Below are 23,546 nucleotides of genomic sequence, written 5' to 3' on the forward strand. Positions count from 1 at the left end.
AAATACAATAACTTTTCAGAAGGCCCCTTTACTTCTGGGGTACTTGTTGCACTATTTTGGGACGCTGCATTCTGGCACCTTTAATGTTTTTACGCGTGAATAGTGCACCTCAACTGTCAAATGTACTTATTTGTATTTGTCTCAAACTTTTTTTTCGAGTGGTCTCTCTTCAACAATGATAGAACTAGAAGATTCACTACGCCTCGCACACTTAGGTTAGCGTTCTATTCCACCTGTGAGGGGCGTTCCCACTGGTACTCAACACAGTACTTAAACACTTCCTGGTTCCTGGTCACGTGTCCACACACTGGAAAACGGTGACCCGGGCGATTCACTGCGTAATATCTTTTTGATGAAGTAAGTACCAGGGGCTTGCTGCACGTTGCTTGTTTGAGTTATGATTTTTCACTTAAAACTCTATTCAAACGTCACTTAGTCAACCCGACATTTACGATGGGTGTCTTTCTTACAGAACCCACACTGCGAGTTATCCGCTCCAGCTTCAATCTGTCTACTCAACGTCCCGGGCATTCCACATAGGAACCCGCCTCAAGAGGTAATGATCTATTTGTTCACTACAGCTCACTGGTCTTTAATTGTAGATGAGGTATTACGTTCTCATCCTATTGACATACGTCAGGCTCTCTCGCTTACCGAGTGACAATTTTCTTTACAGTGCGACCACTACGTAGTCGCCCATCCCACCGCATATCCATGCGGTAGAAACCCTACGACAACTAGTTCGCGGGACCTGTTATACCATTGGTACGTGAACCGGTAACTTTTCTCAACTTATGCTTAGTAAGCACAACCATGGAGAGACCCTTTTAACACGTCCTTTCCTTACCGAACTTTTTCCTTTTTCTTGTTTCCCTCTTCATTTACTTTCATTGTACAGAAAACTCCTTGCAAAGGATTCCCTCTTTCTGGTCACGTGCCCCACTGGGTCGGAAGTATCACCGGTGGAGCGGTGAGCTTACTCCTCTCCCTTTGTTATTACAAACTATGTGTATGTGTAATACACACATACTTGTAGTATCATCTGTTCCAGAGTCACTCTCATTTCTGACCCTTGTCCCCTTTGTCTTTCTTTATTCTACCTTTTCTATCAATACAGACCTCTATCGTCCTCTACATACACACCGCAGGTTTGTTTGGTTTTCTTTATAACCTAGAACCTGGTTAATGAGCACAAAGCACCTTTAGGCACCATTAAAACGAGATATAATTGTGGTATTTACTGATTTTTCTGTCACGCTAACGCACTCGCTGATCCACAATTGATGCATCCTTGTTGGTGCATGAAATACAACATAGGTTTCTGTGTATGTATCTTCTGTCTTTTCACATCTGTGCCTCTCTCTCTTGGGCTGCTGGGTCTGAGTGCGGTGTCTCCTTTGGTCTTGCTGGCGTTCGCTGTTGTTACTCCCCTTTCGATTGTGCTATTTTCGCGTTCCTCCTTTGACGGGCCAACGGTCCCAGTCTCATCCTCCTCCATGTTCTCGCTTGTGCTCCTCTCCGTCTCCTCTCACTGCTCCCAGTGTTTTACAGTTTTCCGAGTGTCTCCTGACACAAGTGTCCTCCGTGTCCCAGACATGCCCTCCTCTCGGCCATACCTTTTTTTAGGCTGAGCTTGGGCAGCACATGTGCTGCGAGCCAAGCTGTATTAGGGTATGGACTTGAAGCCACGGCCACTCTCCGCCCATATTTTTCATTGGCTTCTGTCATTGTCCTTCGTAAATGTTGGCTTCTGATTGGTTAATAGGCTTGTTAGTCCCTCCTTAGTACCGCCTTGTCTTCATTTGTAACCTCCCATGAGAACTAGCCCTTTTACTTTGGTTGTTACACAGTACGTTTATCTTATTCTGTAAGCACTATTTTCTTTAATGAATGTCTCATACTGTAGGCACAACATTCTTGCCTGCAACATTCAGTGCACCATGCACGCTTTCACTTTCATTTTAGCGTGTAGACCGCACTTATTATATAAAACGGCAGTAAAAAACATCAATTTCTGTACCTTCGAGCATTGCTCCGTCCCAGACTCACATGACCCCGACCGTTCCTGCCCCCTCTGGTCAGTAGCAGAAGCAGCCAGCGATGCATGAAGAAGAGCGGTTGGCAAGCACTGTAAATGGCACAGTGAAATGTTTTCTTTAAATTATTTATAGTTCTGTTAATAGTATTTTTTCATTTGGCAGCGCGGCACACTTTTACTATAGCGTCCACGTGCCTTTATTTTCTTCCGAACATGTTAGGTCTCACCTGGTGAAAGCAGCGCATGCGCTGCTCTCTCCATGTGAGGACCTTTTGCAATCGATTCAGCCCAAGCTGAATGCACGCTCACGGGATGGACAAAGATGGCTGCTCTCGCCATCCACAAAAGCTAAACATGCACTCATACAGACAAAAAAATGCACGCCCATGTGGACAGCCCTTTTAATTAGCGTAGGGATGTGCACTAGCGCGCGCATTTTTTGTTCCTACGCGTCACTTTCCCTCCCCCGAGGCCCGCTTAGTCAGGTAGGTGTGTTTAAAAATGTTTGAGTACATGCCACTTGAAAAAAATCTTTATTTTGTAGCCAAGACTTTTGTGTTATTATAGCATTGCTTGTTTCAATAGGTACAGAATGCATTCCCAATTTAAACGGCATCAATTTGATTTAATTTTTGACTCACGGCATCATAGCGAGCTGCCGTAAACGTCTGTCATTTCATTACTTTAAACAAATGTGTAGTAATAAAGCACCAGATGAAGTTAAAGCACCACTCTTAAAAAATTAAAAAATCACAGTTAGGGAATTTCATGCGTGCCAACAGCCGCGCTGAGATGTGGAGTGCCTGCTCGCTGGGAGACTGCCAGGTGCAGACCATTCAGAAGAAGGGGAGACATTGCTACGACTGCGAACGTGCTTGTAGAAGAGGAGCTGCAGCGCTATCAAACCCTCCAAAAAGAAACATCACAAGGCAGGCAAGCGTGTTTCTTCTCTTTCAATTTGTTCTACTCTAAGTGCTGTGCTTGTTCTTGCCAGATTGCTGTTGCGCCATGCGTGCCGCGGCCATTGCTAATACAATGATATCACAGTCCGCCTGCTGCTGGAAAAGCACTGCTACTCGAGGCGCTGCAGCACATCCTTCATCGGAGGCTGATCTGCTGAGGGAAACTTCCATGGTAAAGGACAAAGCGGGCCACTGGGTGGAAGGTGGAGAATTTCCGTTCCTCAGCTCATGACCAAAACACATTGTGCGTGCTGACTGGAAAAAGGACACAGGGCAGTTCAGCAGAGACCATGGGTGATGAATATTGGAAAACAAACACAGGGCTGTTTTTTTTCTAGAGATTCGTATCGGGTTTACGGAGAGAGGTTGCCTAAGGGGCAGAGTTGCTTACTTTGGAACTGGGGAACCAGGTTCCAATCCAGTGTCAGCTCAACATCCTGTGATTCTGTTCAAAGCTACCCTCTTGCGTAATGGAATTTGGTGCTCATACAAAGCGCTCTTATGCATGTGGGCCCAGATCGTGGTATATAAAACAACAATTCTATATACACATTTTTTAAAAACAAACAGAGGCACACAGACAGCCGCCATATTGTCCTTCTTGAACTCAGCGCTCCACGTATCCAATAGTTTTATAGATTTGTCATGACTCATGTCTTGCGATAAGTGCTCAAATCACGTCTGCTCAATACTCCTTGGTCTCCACTGGATCCAGTTAGATGCTAGGATTACCTTTAAAATTGGTTGCATAATTTCTTCCTTCAAGTTGAGTAATCCCCCTGTCTCCTCAATGAAAGTGCTTCTTTTCACAAGAAAATCAACCAAAACTAATTGTTTGAATACCTCAAACAAAAACTATGAGAATTTCTAGTCGGGCTGCCTGATTTGTTATGAGACAATGGGGCGTTCTCCTGAGGAACACGATCTTATTGTCAAAACAATACCTATTTTTGTCTGTCTCATTTCGAATGCTAATGGTGCCCTTCCCCTTTTTGTTTCCTTCTATGGTATTCACTTTCTATAACCTGTACATTTTAGGGCTATATAACTTGTTTTGTACTTTTTGATTTTCATAATTATGACAAGGCATTCCAATCCTAAAGCTCATATGCAATGCACTATGGAAGACCTATGAAATAGAACCGATATTTAAGCACACCTTTGGCTACTCTCTGAGAAAATCATTCACTAAAATCATCAGTGCTTGCGTTAAATGAAACGTGCACCAATGTAGGTAATTTGTTTTGGGAACCACATGTTTTTACATAGCTAATGGAGATCAAATGCTTCTATCAGAAACGTCTTCTTGCAGTAGCGCAAAACATTCTGCAGTCAGGACCTTTAAGAGGAATAGAGCAGTTGTCCCTATTCGGTCTGAATGATGTGAATGCTTGGACTAGTATAACATGCATTGGCATAGCCGTTAGGTTTCGCCTTTGGAACCTTATAAGTATTTAGTTTTGCAGCACAATACCCTTGGTGCAACAACATCAACTGTTGCATGGCTAAACACTTATAAGGTCCCAAAGGCGAGACCTATTGGCTATGCCAATGCTTGTTTTTTTCAGAAGCTGTGTACAGGGAAAGTGAATGCACACTTTTACTGTAGCATCTGCGCGCCTTTATTTTCTTCCGAACTTGTTTTTTCAGAAGCTGTGTGCAGGGAAAGTGAATGTGTGCGAATGAGGGGGTTGTGCAGCCGTTGGCCTCACAGAGCAGTCTGCCCATCCCCTTCTCACTTGTACATCTGTAGATGGTTGATAATGTCCAATTATGTTGTAATTTAACCAACATAGGTGCTATTATCAGAGTCTTTCACTAGATGGGAGTCAGAAACAAAACCTGGGGGCGGCTTACTCCACCAGCGAAAAAAGGCATGCTGGGAAGCGCAATGTCATTTTAGTACTGCACACAAACAGACTGAATCGATTAAGAAACCCCAACCTGTCTCTCGGGCGGCATACTTTGACTGCTGTAACGTATTCCTCAGGGCCGTATTTGCAATCTGCACACAGTATCCCAGATTTCTGGTGATATTAATGAAAGGAATTCGGACATTGTCTGAGCGCACACGCCACTGCGTTAATTTTTCGGGGGGTTTTTGGTGGAAAAGAGATGTTGAGGTCAAGTAATAAGGATCTGCTCTGTTCCCGTTTGAAATTGTACTGCACCACTTATATTTGTTTTCAAGAAAAGTATTTCTTGTATTGTTTGACATTGCAGTAACATGAGGTAATAGTTTCCACAGCCTCCGGGAAATAGAGGGTATTTGCAAACCCACGCAGAAACAACATTTAAAGAGAAGCCATTCCAGCCTGCCCAGTCCTTGTGTTCCTTGAAAACACATACTCTACATGGTATGCATCTTTATCTATGCTTACTCAAACTCACTTTGCCTGTACCATGCCTTTCTGATCTCGTTTATTATGCCAGTATCCCCGTAGGTTTTATTTTTTTCCCTGAGCTATCCCCCATCAACCTTCATCCATCCCTACGGAGTTTCTGTCGTCATATCCTGTCACTTACTTCTATAGTAAATGTTCCACTGAAAAATTGCATAGTGAAACTATAGCTATCTCATCTCAAAGTAATTACCAAATAGGAGGTAACTATGTTCACTAGATCGATAACTATAGTTTGAATACTATGGTGTATGAGTTTCTTTTGATTGGTACTTATGGGTCTATCTTTTGCACATCTTTGCTTATGTACACAAACGTGTTGCGTCTTTGATTTTACAATTAGATTTTATCCAGAAGATATTCACTAGTGATTCCGATGTTATGATTTTTTTGTTTGTTTATCTCATTCATTACCTTTTTCTATTCTTTTCCTTGTATCTGGTTATGATCACTGTCTGTTTTGACATTCATTTGTACTTTGTAAGTCATTGTATGGTCCTGATGAAGAGACTTTGATGTTGTGAAATAAGTGTTGGCCAGTTTTTGGTAAAAAAAAAACAACAAAAGATTTGAATGAAAAAAAAATATATTTTTTTTTAAATGACCAATTTATCTGTAGACCTCAAACTAAGTCTGTCTTTTCATTGATTATCTGTGGCGGCTAAGGGGAAGGCACCGCTCACTTTTGAGGTCTTGCCTGTCTGATGATTAAAACCTCCAATTTCTCTTTTGTCTTAATTATTTATCTGCAGAGGATTGGCTCTCAGTTCAAAGCGGTGTCATTAGCAATAACTCCGGTTCTGTTTTCAGAACCTGCTAGAGCAATGTAAGCAATTGGATGGACAACAGCTGTCTTAAATGAATTGCCAATAATACTTTAATTATTTCGGCAATAATCCTTCCTTCTGGATGCAAGAGTGGTGGCCTCCACAGCTAGGCCTCCTTCCCAAACCAACTGACAAAGTAAAAAATCTTGGTTTCCTGTTAGACAAAGAGATGAAACTGAAAGACCAAGTGAAAACAATTACATCGGTTTCATTTTGTTCTTTGAGGCTTGTAAAAAAGATTGAAAAATTATTGCCACCTGAGCTTTTGACAACAGTAGTCATCACACTAGTACTTTATAGGAACGACTACTGTAATAGACTTTATATCAATCTTGCCATAGGTCCCATGAAAAGGCTGCTTCAGACCCTGCAGAATGCAGCTGGATGCTTTCTTTTTAAAATGCCTAAATATAAATCAGCCAGGGGAGCCATCCGGAAACTCCACTGGCTACCAGTCACACAGTGTTTCAGGTTTGAGGCTCTTTGCCTGGCACAGAACATTGCATGGACTGGGCCCAGTCCGTTTCAAGGAGAAGCTCAAATGGTATATCCCAGGAAGGACGCTTCATTCAGGCTCTGCTATGAACCTGACCATCCCCCCTTTTAGGAGGACCACCTGGAGGGGAAGAGCTTTTGCAAGACCACAGCTGTCCCTGTGGAATGGTCTACCACTGACACTAAAAGCCGCCCCCTCTTTATTTGCTTTCAGAAAGGCCCTGAAGACTTGGCTCTTCTCCAAGGGCTAGTAGATATCGGGGTTCGCAAAGAACTTTTATCTGCTCTGCAGTTATAACCGATTCTATAGTGCCAAGGCACCCTCAGGCACGAATTTGCGCTTTATAAATTACAAATCAAGTGAAAGGGAAAGCATGGCATGGGTCGCTTTTCCAAAAATAGCATTTGCAATGCAATAGGTCTCACATTAGCAAACGTTTAAGCTATTGCCATTGTAATTTACAATGCCAATAGCTCAAACTCTCCTAAATACGAGACCTATTGCATTGCAAATGGTTGTTTTATTGTCCTTCTCAGCATGCTCATTGGTTACAGTCACGCCAACGTGACCATCCTTGCAGGCCAATGCTGGAGGTGCAGTCTCCACGTCAAGCGCAAACAGTTCAAACGTCTCACATACAAACCCCCACAAAACATAGGTTCAGAATACCTAAACAGCCCCATACACCTTTGTTCACAGCATTTTCGTGGGGGACCTGGTGCTAAATCATTTGGAGACTATCTGATTTTGGGTCAGGATTTCGTGAGTAGCAGAGTAGCTAGCTGTGATTTTGAAAGTCATCCTCTGAGGCAAGTTTTTATCTCTTTCTGTGGGCGCCTATGTCCACCCGAGGTCCTTCTGCTGCCTGGCAGGGTGGAAGGTCTGGGTGCAGGCCTGTGGAAGGCTGCCTTCACCACATGCAGTGTGGCATGGGGGCCTCCTGCTCCCCTCTACGCCGTCAGGTGAAGGGATGGGGGAACAATCCCTCGCAACTCAGCAGGTTGACTAGATGGCTGGAGCAGGCACCAGCAGAGTCGCCTGTAGGTAAGAAGCCGGTTGGTGGCTTGAAGAGGGAGCCTCATGAGTGCTGGCCTTGTGTTGGCTCCCACATGGGCACTTTGGTCATCAGGTCGGCTTGAGACATCTGGTTGCCTAGCTGGCCAACCAGATGACCAGCTGGTGGCTAGCAGACCAGATGAGTGGCGGACCAGTGGGAGTAGCTAACTTAGAGAATCACATTACCAGCCCAGAGTTCCTAATTTGGATTGCTCCTAGGTCTTGAAACTACCAAATGTATTGAGAATCTCCATTACAGCCAGACCTGATTATTCATACTCGGTAAGAAAAATAAGTAGGTCATCAGGGTATAATGAGATCTTATCTGTTCCAGTCTCCAAACAACAAAACTTGGCGACTCGGGTAGAGTCTCTGATCACATTTAATTTAATTTGATCTAATTTGCCAACAATTATTGTTTATGTTAGTATAAAGTAATTACATTAAATAAATTCAATATAGTTAGCATTGGGTAACAAGTATACATTAATGGAATTAATTATAATGTTGGATAATGTTAAGAATTATTCATTTAAATAAATACAAGGTTTAGTATTTGGGTATCAATAAGTTTTTTGTTAATTTAAGGTAATTGACTTTAACATTTAGGATTAAGGCTAATATCAATTTATGCTATGTTATCTGGAATTTATAGAGTGCGGGTCTACTCCCAGGAGTGTCCCGGCGCTGAGAAAAAAGACCACAATAACATCAGACAGCGATCCGCCCTTGCCACAGAATCGGATATGCCTAGAGCCTGAAAAGCAATGTTTTCAGATTCCGCCTAAAAGTCAGGAGGTCCGGGATCTGTCTCAGTGGGGGAGGGAGGTTATTCCAAAGTCGAGATACTACTGCTTTAAAAGATCTTCCCCCAAATCGGGAGAGCAGGACCTTCAGAGTCGAGAAAAGGCGCTGGGTAGAGGACCTCAAGGTGCGCTGCGGAGTGTAAGGCTGAAATATTTCCCTTAGGGGGCACCAATCTTATGAAAAGCTTTGAAAACCAGGATTAGAGCTTGAAAATTGATTTTTTTCCGCAGCGGAAGCCAATGAAGTGAGGACAAATATGAGACATATGAGTCCTAGGTCTAGTCAAGATGGCCCTGGCCGCCATGTTCTGAATAATCTGTAGTCGGTCGATTAAGTACTCCGGTAGTCCCAGATACAAGGAGATAACGTAGTCCAGTTTTGACACCACAAGGGCCTGGTCAACTGTTTTCCTGTGGGAGACTGGAAGTAGGGTGACAAAATTCTTCAGCATTTTCAATGTCCCAAAACAGGCCCCAGCCACTGATTGGACTTGCGCCTTCATAGAAAGGGTGGCATCCAATTTAACCCCCAGGTTTTTCACAATAGTGACATCAGGCGAGGGGGGGACATGTCCTGCGGCCACCAGGTATGCCATGCTTTATATGGGCGAGAGCCGAAGAAAATAATTTCTGATTTATCAGAGTTACACTTCAATTGGTTGCGACTGAACCAAGAAAAAACCTCTGAGAGACAGTTATTTATCCTGGTCCCATTGAATTCAATACCTTTCTTGCACGTGAACAGCAGTTGAGTGTCGTCCACGTACGACACTATTTTAGCGTCATGCTTCTCGGCGAGAAGGGCAAGGGGGGCCATGTACAAATTTAATAATGTGGGGCTCAGGATGGATCCCTGTGGGACCCCAACATTCAGGGGGATATTTCTGCGGTAAAAGGTGGTGACCAGATTGTTTGCGAGCAGTCACTTAAAAAGGACATAAACCATTTCAGTACCGTGCCTCCGAATCCGTCCCCCTTAAGTCTTTGCAGAAGTCTCTTGTGGGGAACGGTATCGAAGGCAGCGGAGAAGTCTGAGAGCACCAAGAACGCGTTACCTCCTCTATCCAACGTGGCTTTAATAGTCTCAACCACTTCTAACAGGGCAGTTTCCGTGCTGAAGTTGGCTCTAAAGCCAGATTGGCTCGGGTGCAGGAGATGATTGGCCTCCACATATTTCGTGGTGACTTCAATAACGTATTTCTCCAAGACCTTGGAGAAAAAGGGTAGGAGGGAGATAGACCTGTCATTTCTAGTGACCTCGGGGTCTGCGGTGGGTTTCTTTAAAAGAGGGAGGAAGTTGGCATGTTCCATATTTGTGGAATGAGCTCCTCCTGCAGTGTGGTGTTTAAAATCAGATTAACTACCGGGTTAATCACGTCTGCTATGGAAGACAGTACTTTTGCTGGACAGGGATCAGAGCGTGAGCCTGACTTAAGATTTTTCATGAGTGTGAGGGATTGTTCAAGGGCAATCTCATGGAATTGCGAGAGATGGAAATCCGTGTTACAACAAGCATCTAGGGGTGGATCGCTGACTTCCTCATGCTCTGACTGCTGACTAGGGAAAGAGTCCTGAATGTTTAGTATCTTTTCATGGAAGAAGCCGTCCAATCACTCGTGGGAATGAAAGGGTGACTAATAGATGAAGGAAACGAGAAACTTTTTATAATAATAAAAAGTTCTCTGCTTTTGTTAGCCTCCTGATCAATTTTAGTGGCGAGGAAAGATTTGTTTTTCTCTCGAACTTTCCTATAATGTTCTTTTATTGCTTGGTTGTAGATGGATTTGCCCAAGGTGCTATAGTTCCTCCGCCAGACTCTTTCCAAATGTTTACACATTCTTTTACTTTTTTTTAGTGTTTCAGTAAACCAGGGGGCAGAGGCTCTGGTAAGTTTGGCTGCCTTCATGGTAGAGAGGCAAGTTCAGCGCCTGAAGATTCAACCAATGCTCTAGGGAATGCACATCCCGCTCGAGCTGGCCACAGAGGTGGATAGGGCGTTGGCTCAGAACACTTTGTATTGCCTCCGGTGAGATCAGGTAAAAGGGCCTAAAACTACTACGAGTGAGAGTTTTTCCCTGAGGGTGAGGCTTGTCAGGTTCCCTACTGATATTAAAACTTATCAGGTAGTGATCCGACCAGGTTAAAGCGGGGAGAACCTCAATTTCAATACAGTTTGAGGAAAAGATCTGGTCTAAAGTTTTCCCTTTATCATGTGTGGGGAGATTAAGATAGGGGGTTAGATTAAGAATATCAAGGGATTCGTAAAGCTTTATGGTCTCTGGTTTTACAGTATTGTCCATGTGGATATTGAAATCACCCAGAACCAGGCATTGGCTGTGTTTGGCCACTATAAGAGCAGTCACGTGGCTAATAGACTCCAGAAATTTCCCTGCCGGGCCAGGAGGGTTATAAATCAATGCCCCCGCGATTGACTGATGGGCCGAAACGGTTAAGAGGAAGCCCAGGCTCTCCGCACCTTCTAATTCAGGAATCGGCAGGGGAATGCAGCTGAGAGAGCTCCTGAAAATTAGGGCTAATCCACCCACCTCCCCGTAATATGGTCCTTCCTTAAGATCTGGTAGCCCGGGGGGATAGCATTGGCAATAGTGGGATTAGAAGCTTCTGTTAACCATGTTTCCGTCAGAAAAAACAAGTCTGGGTTGTGATCAGCTAGCAAATCAAATATTTAATGCTCATGTTTTTTTGTGGAGCGTGTGTTTAACAGGGAAGCCTTCAGGTATTTGCCTACATTTCCCTACGGTAGCCTATGTGTGCTGGGGTCTGGCATGTCATGAAACATCTTCGGGTTAGATGAGGCTGCCCAGTTGCAATCTTTGCAGCCAGGAGAGGAATTGCTCCCACATGAATAATAGTGAGGTCTGCAAGACATGCGGCTGCCAATATCAAGGAGACAATTCCTGCCGTACCATGCGGGCTAGCAGCGCCAAGCATGTATGCCCCAGTGCCAAACAGTGCCAGAAGTGGTTTTCTAGTGTTGCTGTGACACTGCTCAGCCCACCCCTGTAGGAACAAAGGAATGAATAGATTGGGATTGCGCCTCACGGGTAATGTTTGCTATATATTTCCGAAATGGCCCCCAGATATCTAGCGGTCTGGAGGCTGTTGGAACCGTCTCAGAGTACTCAACGCTGTTCACGTTGCAGTATGCCATGCTACGAAGCCAAGTGCGGACAGTGGGAGCTCGTCTATCACACCATAGCAGTGCCACTTCACGCTTAGCTAGAAGGAAGCCAATGGATGCCAACCTCCGGAGCGGGCGCGGGAACTCCGCGACATACCCAAGTAGCGCAATTTCAGGGGTGGGTTGAAGAACCATTTCAAGCATTTCCCCTAAAACCCGATGCACCTGCAGCCAGTAGGCGTGTAGTTTCGGACAGGTCCAGGAAAGGTGGGCAAAGTCAGCCTGCGGGCCGCGGCATTTAGGGCAGGTGTGCGGTCTGCTTGGATCAATTCTGTGGGCGAGTGCCGGGGTGTGGTATGCCCCCCTGAGGAACTTAAAATGTATAAGTTTGTGTCTGGCATTAATGGACACATCCCTTGTGGTGGCACAGCACGCCGCCCACTGGTCGTCTGTGATTGGTATACCCAGATCGCCCTCCCAGTCAGCGCGCACCTTAGTGTCGAGTGAGGGAACTGAGGCCAGACACAGCTTGTATAGCTTAGACACTACATGCGCCCCAGTCTGGTGCTGTATTATGAATGTGAGCGCGGGGGTGTCATCAGGAGGGAGCGGAAATTTGGGAAATTCTGCCCTAAGCATCGAACGAAGTCTGGTCAGTGTGAATGAGTCCATGAAGGTCCTGTCCGTGAAGCGGGGATCTTCAGTGAGGGAAAAGGCATGTCCGTCCGGGAAGAGGTCACCTACAGTGCATAGTTGATATTTGGAGAGCGTGTGTCGCACCACCGAGTCGCCTGTGATGGGGAGCCAGTGGGTGTTGGGCAACGGCAACGCTGGCGAGTATAGTTTCTCGAGTAGTAAGAGGCGTCGAAGTTTGTCCCAGGCCCAGCAGGTAGTGGACAATGGCCGTATGTCCTGTGGGTCCCGGGGAAGACCCTTAGGGAGGACGGAGGAGAGGGCCACTGGGAGCGCCGAGTCAGCCTCCGGCCGCAAATGGGGTATCCTGGCATCAGGGTGAAACCAAGGGTACGCATATGCGCACTGCGCCACCAAATGATTAAAAAAAAAGTCTGGCACCCCGAAGCCGCCCCGTTCGTAAGGAAGTGTTAGTGTATGCCAGGACACGCGCAGGTTCCTGTCCCCCCATATCAGGCTCAAAAGGGAGGAGCAGAGTTGGGAGAAAAAAATCTTGGTGAGGGGGATTGGCAGATTGTTAAATAGGTACAAAAACCAGGGAAGAACGATCATTTTAATGATAGCGATCCGCCCAGCCATAGACAGCGGGAGGCGAATCCAGCGCTCCGTATTATCCTCTAAAAAATCTAGGGCGCGACCGTAGTTCAGCCGGACCATAGAAACCGTGTCGAGGTGAACATGTATTCCCAAATATTTCACAGAATCCGTGCACCATTCCAAAGGGAACGAGCAGGTCCACTGCACGGTGGAGGGGGTGAGCGGGAAAATTACTGACTTATGCCAGTTTATTTCCAGGCCCGAGTAGTTCCCAAAATGGGAAAGCTCCGTCAAAAGTGGGTCCAGATTGGACTGGGGAGTGCGGACGTACAGAACTGTGTCATCGGCATATAGCGAGATCAGCAGTGGGCCGGTGCGAAATTGGAGACCACGGTGTAGATGTTTCTCCTGGAAATGCCGCACCAGGGGGTCCATCGCTATGATGAACAGGAGCGGGGATAGGGGACAGCCCTGCCGGGTGCCCCGTGAAAGAGTGAAGTTATCAGTGATGGTGCCGTTTATCCGTATGCGGGCGGTGGGAGCCGAATACTGTAACTCGACCGTCGCCACAAACATAGCAGGCATCCCCATTCTCCTCATAATAGACAGAAAAAAGGGCCACTCCAGGGAGTCGAATGCTTTTTCCGCGTCTAGGAACACTGCTGCAGCCGGTGTGGAGGGGTCTATTGTGTGTAAAACCGAAAACAGTGTCCGAAGGTTTAGAGAAGTGGACCGGTGCGGCACGAACCCGGACTGAGCCGGTGAGATTATAGTTTCCACTAGAAGCGCCAGTCGAATTGCAAGGACTTTTGCCAGAATTTTGTAATCGAGGTTTAAGAGGGACAGGGGTCTATATGAGCTGCACAACGAGGGGTCGTGGCCCTGTTTGGGAAGTAGAACAATGACCGCCTCACGGAGCGTGGGTGGTAGAGTGCCCGTCTCCAACGCCTCTGCGTACACCTCGACCAGTTTAGGTACAAGTTCCTCTTTGTACTCTTTGTAGAAGTCAGCTGTGTAGCCGTCAAGGCCGGGAGCTGAAGAGCTACGCAAGGAATCGATCGCCTCATTAATAAAATCCAGTAGAATGGGCATGGCTAAAAACTCCTGCATGTGTTTTTCTAGGTACACCATGGCGATTTCATTCAAATAAGAACCCGGGTGGCAGTGATCCCTCGTGAGCGTGGAAGTGTAAAGGGTCTTGTAATATGACAGGAAGGTGTTGGATATCTCGGGGGAGGAGTGTTGGTGCGTACCCTGAGCGTCAATTACCTCCGTAATGTAAGCAGCTTGGCGTGGTGGGTGAAGCATTTGCGCCAACAGTTTGCCTGGCCTATCTCCCTCACCGTACTGTCGCGCTGTGTGGTATTTGCCCATGAACTTCACCTCCCTGTCCGCTGCGTCCCGAAACTCCAAAAGCAGTTCCAGCCGCTTAGCCTCGCGATCCGCCGAAGGATTATCAAGAATCTCTTTCTCTAACTTAAGGATATCCGCTTCAATGCGGGTCAGGGTGGAGCGAATCTCCCGCAAGGAACCCACACTCTTAGCGATGCAGACCCCACGTAATATGGCTTTGAAGCCTTCCCATAGCGCGGACCAGGAGGCAACAGAGCCAGTATTTATGTCAAAGTAGTCATCGATAGCAGTTCGTATGTCTTCCTTGAAAGTCGGGTCTAATAAAGCCCTGCCGGGGAATCGCCACTGTCTTTCATAACCTCCCAATCTGGGGATCTCTAGGGTCAAAACAATGGGAGAGTGGTCAGAGAGAGTGCGAGGCAACGTGGAAAGACCCACAACCCAGCCCGCGACACCCGGGGACAGGAGCCAATAGTCAATTCTAGTGCTGGTGTTGTGGAAGCCTGAGTAATGCGTGTAGGCCGGGGTGTGGCGGTGCAGTCTGGCCTCAATGTCCACTAGGGAGAAGTGGGAACAAATGTCCGCCAGTACAGCACGGGACTTTGGTTTGCAGTCAGGAGAGGGGGAAGTGCTGTCTCTGTCCGGATTCATCAAGATGTTAAAATCCCCTCCCAGAACCAGCAAGTCAATGTCGGAGTGAAGCAGTGTCAACTGTAGCTCCTGAAAAAAAACAGGGTTATCCACATTCGGACCATACACAGCCACCAGTGCAATCCTGTACCCGAATAGCATTCCCATGGCAAGCGCATATCTGCCCTCCCCATCCGTCTTGCCACCAGTCATTATAAACGGGAGTCGTTTGTGCACCAGGATCGCTGCGCCTCTAGATAACCTGCTGTAGCAGGAAAACACTCTGTGTGACCCACATCCTCTAGCCACCGATTCCACATCCTGTTGTAGCAAATGAGTTTCCTGCAGAAAGAGGACGTCCACCCCATGTCGCGCCGCATAAGCCAGCACCTGTTTGCGCTTCCTTGTGGTATTCAATCCCCAGACATTCCAAGACATCAAGGACAGTTTGGAAGGACCAGTCTGCAGACCTATCCTGGCCATAATTCCATTCTCAATATTGTCTGTAGCAATCGTGCACATGACTGAATGCGCAAACGGCACCCGCCGCTGGGTATGAACCTACATGACCAGTGAAATAAAACAAACCCCATTCCCCACCCGCCTCCCCGCCTCCCAGCCTCCCAGTACCCCACGAGAGGCAATCCCCAGACCATCGCTAAACAAGAATGCAAAGTAACAAAGGTGATAACATTTCAAAGAAAGAATAAAACAGCAAATAAAGGAATGAGAAAACCCTGGTAGATAGCAACATCATGGCCCGCGCCATTGGGGGTGGCAACGCCACTCCATACGGGCAACCGAACAGGCGGCCACCAAACCGGAGGCCTATTCAAGTAACGTTGGTGAATCCACATCTAAACTACATTGTGTTAACGAGGGTGCAAATAGAGTCAATGCAGAGTGGTCAGCCCTGGCCGGTCTCAGCAAAAAGGTCGGCGCTGGACTGCGTGTCAGATCGGGGTGGAGAATTGGGAGGAGTGCCGGCAGCTGCAGCTGAACCCCGCTTCTTGTATTTGTGGCAGAACTCCTGGGCATCCGCTGGTGAGTCAAAAATATGAAATCTACCGCTCACATCCACCTTCAACCTAGCTGGGTACAGCATACCGTATTTCAGGCCTAAGTTGCGGAGGGCGGATTTAACTCCGTTATATTTGCGACGTGCCTCCTGTACCATCATTGTAAAGTCCGGGAAGAAGGACAGCTTGCTGCCCTGCCACTGTATCTCCCCAGCAGCCCGTGCCGCGCAGCACTGCGTCACGCTCACGGCGCGCGAGAAAACACTGCAGCCGACGACCGAGGGGGCGAAGGCCCAGCGACTCGGTCCCGCGCGGCACTCACCAGCAATCCGGCGCAGAAGAGAAGATGGCGCCGAGGTCCGAAGGCCCCGATTCTCCTCCGCCCTACACTCTCCTCAGGCCATCCCCGCGATCTCCAAAGTCGCCCAGATGGTCAGGGCGACATCAGCGTTCGGATCCGTACAGATGTGGGAAGCTGGAATGTCGGTTCACATCTCGGCCGCCGTCGTCAGGAGCCCGCGTGGAGGAGCTTCACGGAAAGGCAGCCATTCCGATCGCCGCCGTGGCCACGCCCCACGCTGCATCCCACTTTAATGTGCCTGGCGTGAAACAACTAGACTGCACCGTCTAAGAAAGATGGAGGTGTCAGTCGAAAAAAGCCCCTCAATTTATCATAATTTATTGCAATAAACAATGGAACCTAGACAATCTTTCGTCATTAGCAGGCAATAGTTACTGATGTAGGCCTGCCCTTGATTCATTTATGGACAGCTTGCTCCCGGTCCAGTCAGTGTTCACTGTCTCAGCAAGCTCAGACTCAGACGATCCCTTTGTAGTTCAACATCCCTTGGCAGTCTCATCTTACTGTGGCAGTTCTGTACATAGAATGGCAAATCTAGCACAACGAGGCAGTCCGCAAAAGTGGCTTTTCTGTACCTCTGTGCTTTACCTACTATCTGGGACAGCAGGTCACATAAAAGATGGTTTAGAGGTAGGAAGAACTTTCTAACTAAGTTTACTGCAAACCTTAAATGAAAACACCTATATATGCAGACAGATATGTACAAAAGATAGTATGCAATGAGCTTTACTTTTCAATAGTTGATATTAAGAGAGATTTCAAAATGCAGTATATAGTACGAGTATGTCCTTTCATCTTCATAATACTGATTGCCGTGTCTAAATGGCCATTGCAACCACTTAGGTGGCAGTTTATCTGTTGAAAGCTTTATAAACATTTTATTGTTCATGTTGTATCTGGTCACTGGAGATAAACAATTGCAATGTATATTTTTTTTTCAGGAAAAGTAAAAACAAAAAATGTTGTGCTGGTTTTAGGATGTCGTTCTACACCACGAAAAGGCAAGTATATGTAATTGTGTTGATTTCAGTCAGACAAATTAATATGGGTACATTATACAAAGTCAAATACTAAATAAATGAATCTAACTGTCTTTTAAAATGAAATGGCAACAAAGTGATTTTAAAACTTGTGCAATTTATTAGAAGATTAGGACAATGCAAACTACTTTTTAGGTCGAGCCTGGGCAGCGCATTCGCTGCTCTGCAAGGCATGCTGTATTCAGGTATGGACTTGGATCTCCGCCCATATTTTTCATTGCCTTGCGTCATTGTCCTTTGTAAACTGTGGCTTTTCCTTGGTCAATAGGCTTAGTAGTCCCGCCTTAGTATCGCCTTGCCTCATCTTGTAACCTCCTTAAGGATTGGCCCTCTTACGTGTGTTGTTACTCAGTAGGCTTTAATTACATCCTCCTAGCACTATTTTGTTAAATGGTTTTCACCTGCAGGCAAGACACACTCTCTCCTACCGCTTTCATCCTCTACCTTTTATTTCGGCTGTAAGCGATAAAAAGTTACAATCACAAAAATGTTCAATTCAAATCACATTCAATAAAAAAAATTATACAACATCCTATTTACAATGAATTAAAAGAATCACCCATTAATCAAATTGGTGTAAAATAGATAAAACCGACCTGCTAGAGCCAACACCATTAGGATAGTACTATTTGACAGGTATTCTTCATAAAAGTAAATATTCATATGTAGATTCAATGGTTTAGTGAATGGGCCATTAGAAAAGCAATAACCCCAGTAAGAGTGTTAGTGAAATAGCGCTGATGGAGTGGTAGGAAGCTACGTAAGCTTACTATGCCTTTTACTACGAGCTGGCTATCCTGGGTGGTGCGTTAGCTATAACCTTCCTCAAGCAACAGGCACAAACCAAATAACGCAATACTGCCAGTGCAAATAATCCCCTGGTATCACTCTTAAGGAGCCTTAGTGCTTCGTTCCAGTGTCTCACGCCTTTAGAGTTTAAAGCCGCTTTCAGCCATTCCTTACGCAGAATTCTTTACTGTGGGCAGAAGAACATAAAGTGTTCACCAGTTTCCGCAATGGTAGGGCAATTTTGACAGACTTTGGTGTTTGAGGCTGTCCTGTTCCATTTCACAGTGTTAGTTCTCAAGGGCAGCATGCCACACCTAAATTGGGCATACAGACACTTTGAGCGGCATGGATACATACAGTCCATGTAGGGCTCTGGGCTAGGGGAACATTTGTGGAGGAGGAACTGGCCGGTGATGGTATTTTCCTGGTGTACTTTCCATGTTTGCATTAACAATTTCCTTCCAGAACCGGCTTTTAACTTCACGGGTGTCACTTTTAGTGATCTGCTCTGGTGTATTCCATAAGTTGGCCATGCCTATTCTGTGGGCTAACACTTTGATCTCCTTCAGCCAGGGTGTACTTAAGTCCTTATCGAGGAACACCAACTCTTTCACACAGTTCCTGTACTTTACTAGTTCCCTCGTAGACCAAAGTCTTATCCAGAATAACAGGGGTTTAAGTTGGGCAACTAGATGTATAGGGTTGAGGGCTAGGTCACATCTTATTGGGGTAATAGGGAAACTTGGAGGAATATGAAAAAGACCCCTTATAAACTTGTTTTCAGTTAATGTCACGACTTCTGCTTGGACATGACCCCAGATCTCAGCTCCATGGTTCACTGAAGCTACAGCTGTTGCTCTGTACACTGCAAGAACCGGAGACAGAGCACCTCCAGAGGCAGCCCTGAATTTTCTCCATATGACAGAAGTTTTCGATTGGAGGGTGGCTTTACTTTTCTCCAATTGTGGGCCTCACGTCTGGTTGTCGATCAACCTAACTCCCAAGTAATCAAAGTATCACACTTTTTCAAGGCAGGACCCATCTATGTGCACACTGCCTCTATATGTTCTGTGGGGGTTAATGGTCATGACTTTAGACTTTGAGGAATTGAGCTCTAGAACTCTTTCCTCGCAAAAGGGGACAAAAGCATTTAGTTGTGCTTGAAGCCCCATTGGAGTACGTGAAATTAACAGGGTGTTGTCCGCAAACATCAAGATAGGCGTTGGCACACCTGCTAATTTAGGGGCATCATAAGTACAATTCACCAGTCTACGTAATGCTTCATTGATGCAGCGGCTAAATAGGGTTAGGCGAGAACACACCCTTGTCTAAACCCTTGGTTGATCTCAATCCCGTCTGAGAGGTCCCCAGCGGTATTCCACCTTACCTTCGCATAGGTGCTTGTATACAAGACTCTAAGACTCCTAAATAGGCCTGGAGGAATACCATATCCATGCAATACCGTGTTTCCCTTGGGACCAGGTTGAATGCCTCCCGTAGGTCTATAAAGGCGACATATAGATGGCCACACTTCAAGGAGACATATTTCCAAATTATCATCTTGAAGCTTAGAACCTGGTCCAGTGTACTAATCTTCAGTCTAAACCCAGCCTGTGCCTCTTCTAGGATGTTGTTCTTGTCCATCCAGCCGTTATGTTTGAACAACACCTGCCTACAGAATTATTTGGGGTGTTATCTAAGAGGCTAATGGGTCTATAGTTTGAGTGGTTTGATCTATCTCCCTTTTTGAAATGGGTTTGATAATTGCTCCATGCCTTGTAAGCGGAATGGCATTACCTTGCAGAATACTATTACATATAGCATTTATGTACTGTACCCAGATGTCCGGTTGAGACAAGAAGAGATCATCTGGGATACCATCCATCCCAGGCGCCTTTTCTTTTTTCATTTGCTTAACTGTTTGCTGTGTTTCATCAATAGTAAAGGTAAGATTACATTTTGACGTATCAGTCTACTAAACTCATCATGAACTGGTTTTCCATCGGGTCACTCATAACTCCGAACAGGCAAGTTATTGGATTGTTTTGGTTCAGCTTGCCAGTGTAAGACCCATATATCGAGTTGTATATTTGGCTCCAGATGGTTAGCACTAGATGAGTTAACAGAAATTTATTTCCAGGTCTTGTGGTCTCCCATCTCTAAGGCTTCTGCCATAAGTAACCACTGATCCTCCTCCCAGTCTCTTTTGGCCTTTTCTAATGTAGATTTGTACTTTTTTTCTCTGGCCTTTTTGATTTCAGCTCCTTGTCCCTTTGTGATTGCACATAATAATAGGGCAAGATTTTGAATACCACAAGGTGGTTTTCTTTTGGAAAGCCCCTCTTTTTTGGTTCTTAACAAAGCACGGTCTTAGTGTGTCCATCAATTCTAAGTGCATAATGGCAAAGTTGATACTATCTATGTCTGCGAGGTCTAACTGCAAAAATTTCCAGACAAAGAGATTATATAGGTGTGTCATTCGCTTTATGTCCATCTCCATGGCTGCCCAGCTAATATTTCTTGGGTTAGAAGTAGGGACCATGGGTGAAAAGGTCCCAACTTGGTTTATTTTGTATCAGCAAATGCAACCTTGGAGAAGTATGCACTTAGGGCTTGGTGGTCGCTATCCGGTCTGAAGACCACCTTCATATCAAATAAGTCAGCCCATAACTCAGTGTCCAGAAAGATCTAGTCTATTTGTGAAATGCTAAAGCCTCTTTTAGAAGTGGTACAGGGGGGACAGTCTGACTTAGTGTTCCTGTTACCACTCTTAGGCCATAATCTAATATCAAGTCAACAATTTGGGCTCCAATTTTAGTGATATTGGTTCCTTTGCTTGAAGTTGACAGCTGCAACTTGGGAGTTCGTGTGATCATCCCACTTGTGATTTCCTTAAGATTTTTCCCAGCATTAGTTGGTATTCGGGTGTTAATATCACCTGCTACAATCATTAGAGCCTTCCAGTTAAACTGTCCCATCAGAGCATCTACCCTCTCCACTATAGGGTATTGTGCTTTAGGAGGAACAGACCTGATATATACATTGACTAAAGCTATGTATCTTAGGCCGGTTTGGGTTGAAAGTTGGGTTTCAATCGCTAGTACAACACTAGAGCTTGCTGAAACTAGTCTCACAGTGGGAAACAAGTCAAGACGTAGCCATATTATTAGCCCCCCGATGGGCGTCCCGCCTGAGAAGGGATTGCATTCTCGCTAAAGGTTTGGAAACCTGGTCGAGAAATAGAATTAGTGTCCCAAGTCTCTTGAAAAAGTATGATATGGTGTGTGTCAATAAAAGTATTCCACTCTGGATCATTTAATCCCCGCAATGTTCCAGGAAAGTAATTTTAGGCTACATGAATTAGAGTTTATGATTGACCTCGAGATGAACCCTGTTTGTTCGCCTGGGTATTTCAAAAGAGTGGCTCTATTGTTTTTTGCGGAAATGACCCTTTCACTCTCTCTGAGATTATCAATGGGAAATTTAGGTAAAAAAATCCTTTCATCAGTGGGCGAGTGCTGTGGTTCAAGAGCTACTTAGGAATCCAAGGTATCATATCTGAGTCAATCAATGTCAGAGGTGTTCATGAGATTACTTGAATTGCTATGCTTATGTTGCCTCTCTTTTATGGATGGATTTTGATTATCACCTGTTAACTGTGCTTTAGTAGTGATAGGGGAATTAAGCTTGAGTCCTATGCAAGTATCAGTGGGAGAATTAAAAAGTAGTTCTAATGCAAGTAGCCCATCCGCTAGGTCCTTATCCTTAAAGATCACACCAATGTGGTCCCACTCTTCATTGACAATGCAAAACCGTTTGACATTACATATGTCCTCCCTAATGATGAATCTGCAACCTCTTTAATCCGAATCGAATGTATAAACTTATTTACTAATGAGTCATAATTTTCCTGGTGTGATCTTTGATTTTTAGGTGTATTAATCAGATAATTATCAAAGGGTTTGCCACGTCTAGGATCAGTCAATGCACTATTGGGTATGCTTTCTTTGTTTGTTACAAAGGGGATAAGGTTTGCATCTACCAAATTAGGTTTTGGATACACTTCTCTCACCAGGGGATTTTATCTGGCCTAGAGGGAATAGGAGCCACCCGCCTTCCTTACAAGGGATGCCCCTTTGGATGACTATGGTTATGATTTTGCACTTAAGGTTTGCGAGTACACATAGGTATTGGATATAGTCCAGAAGTCATATCAGCCACTCTAGTTGGATCAAGATGTGGTTCATGCAACAGAGGACCAACTGGAGCTAAGGGAAACTAACCCGGTAATCTTACCCACCTGGTCAAATTACAGGAGTTATTGTTCGTAAGATTAGGCCGCTCTCTAGTTTGAATGTCAGTCATGGAATTTGGTCTCGGATGGGGACCTTGCCTCGGCCCAGGCTCAATGAATTGCTTCTGTGTGACTAAGTCAGTAAGGGTGTCCAGTTTAGCTGTTAAGACTGGCCATCATTTCCATAGACTCCCTTAGTGAATTGATTTCAATCCTTAATGCTACTAGTTGATCATTTATGCCACGGGATCGTTGGTTAAACAGGTCTTGATGATACCGTGGTCGCCTAGTAATTGAAGGAGGTCATTATCCGTGGTCTCGAGACTTCCTAGCACTGTGTATTGGTTTGAGCATTCCACATTTGTGATTATACACCCCTCGTTCCCCTTTGGTTGTGCTACTGTTAACACAGAAGGGGGGACCGATGCAGGTGGCGAATCCCAGGCACTCGAGCTTATGGTTGTGGTACTAGCTGGAGAGCTTGCTGGCAGTTTATCAAGGTAAGTAACAATACTTTCTTGGTGCTTTTGGGTCACCCCCCTTAGGCCTCCCAAGCCCATTTAAGGCCTTCACTTGCCAGTTTAGCCCTTTGGAGTTAGTTTGGGGGCAACCAAGTCCTCAAATTCCTAAAAAAGTTCATAGATTTCAGCTAGAGTACAGTTATCAGCGGCATGTCCTAATGCTTTATTTTTATAGCATGTCATGCCACAGTGGCTGCCGCACCTTTAGTTTATTTGCGGCTCCTAATGCATGTTTTTTTCTTTTATTTATTCCCTTTTTTTTTGTTTACAAGTGCTCCATACTGCACTTTCATGTTAATGAGGCCACACCCCTTTCTTTAGATGATCTGTGTCTAAAGAAACGTCTGCAGCCGCTATTAAAGTGAAACCGCGGCATGGGGCGCTTTTACAAAAAAAAGCATTTGTTTGTCAACTTGATAAACATGCTTTTTTTGTAAAAGAGCCACATACGGAGCTTTCAGTTTTTTTTAATGGCGGCCACTCACCTTTCTTTAGACGCGGTTTGCCTAAAGAAAGGGGCACTGCCGCCATTAACGTGAAAAAGCAGCATGAGAAGCTTTTACAAAAAAGTATTTGCAAT

The 23,546-nt window shown here is 45.4% G+C and overlaps 1 protein-coding gene across 2 annotated transcripts in view; it reads left to right on the forward strand.

Annotated features, from left to right (window-relative positions):
- LRRK2 (leucine rich repeat kinase 2) overlaps positions 1-23,546 on the forward strand; it is a 2,266,429-nt gene that overhangs the window by 2,233,129 nt on the left and 9,754 nt on the right. For both annotated transcript variants that reach the window (XM_078680082.1, XM_078680090.1), the window contains one exon: positions 17,264-17,323. In XM_078680082.1, coding sequence (XP_078536208.1) covers positions 17,264-17,323 — 60 coding nt within the window. The remainder of the gene's footprint in view (positions 1-17,263; positions 17,324-23,546) is intronic.

Source organism: Lissotriton helveticus, chromosome 1_1, assembly GCF_964261635.1.
Source record: "Lissotriton helveticus chromosome 1_1, aLisHel1.1, whole genome shotgun sequence".
In the NCBI taxonomy this organism is placed as follows: Eukaryota; Metazoa; Chordata; class Amphibia; order Caudata; family Salamandridae; genus Lissotriton; species Lissotriton helveticus.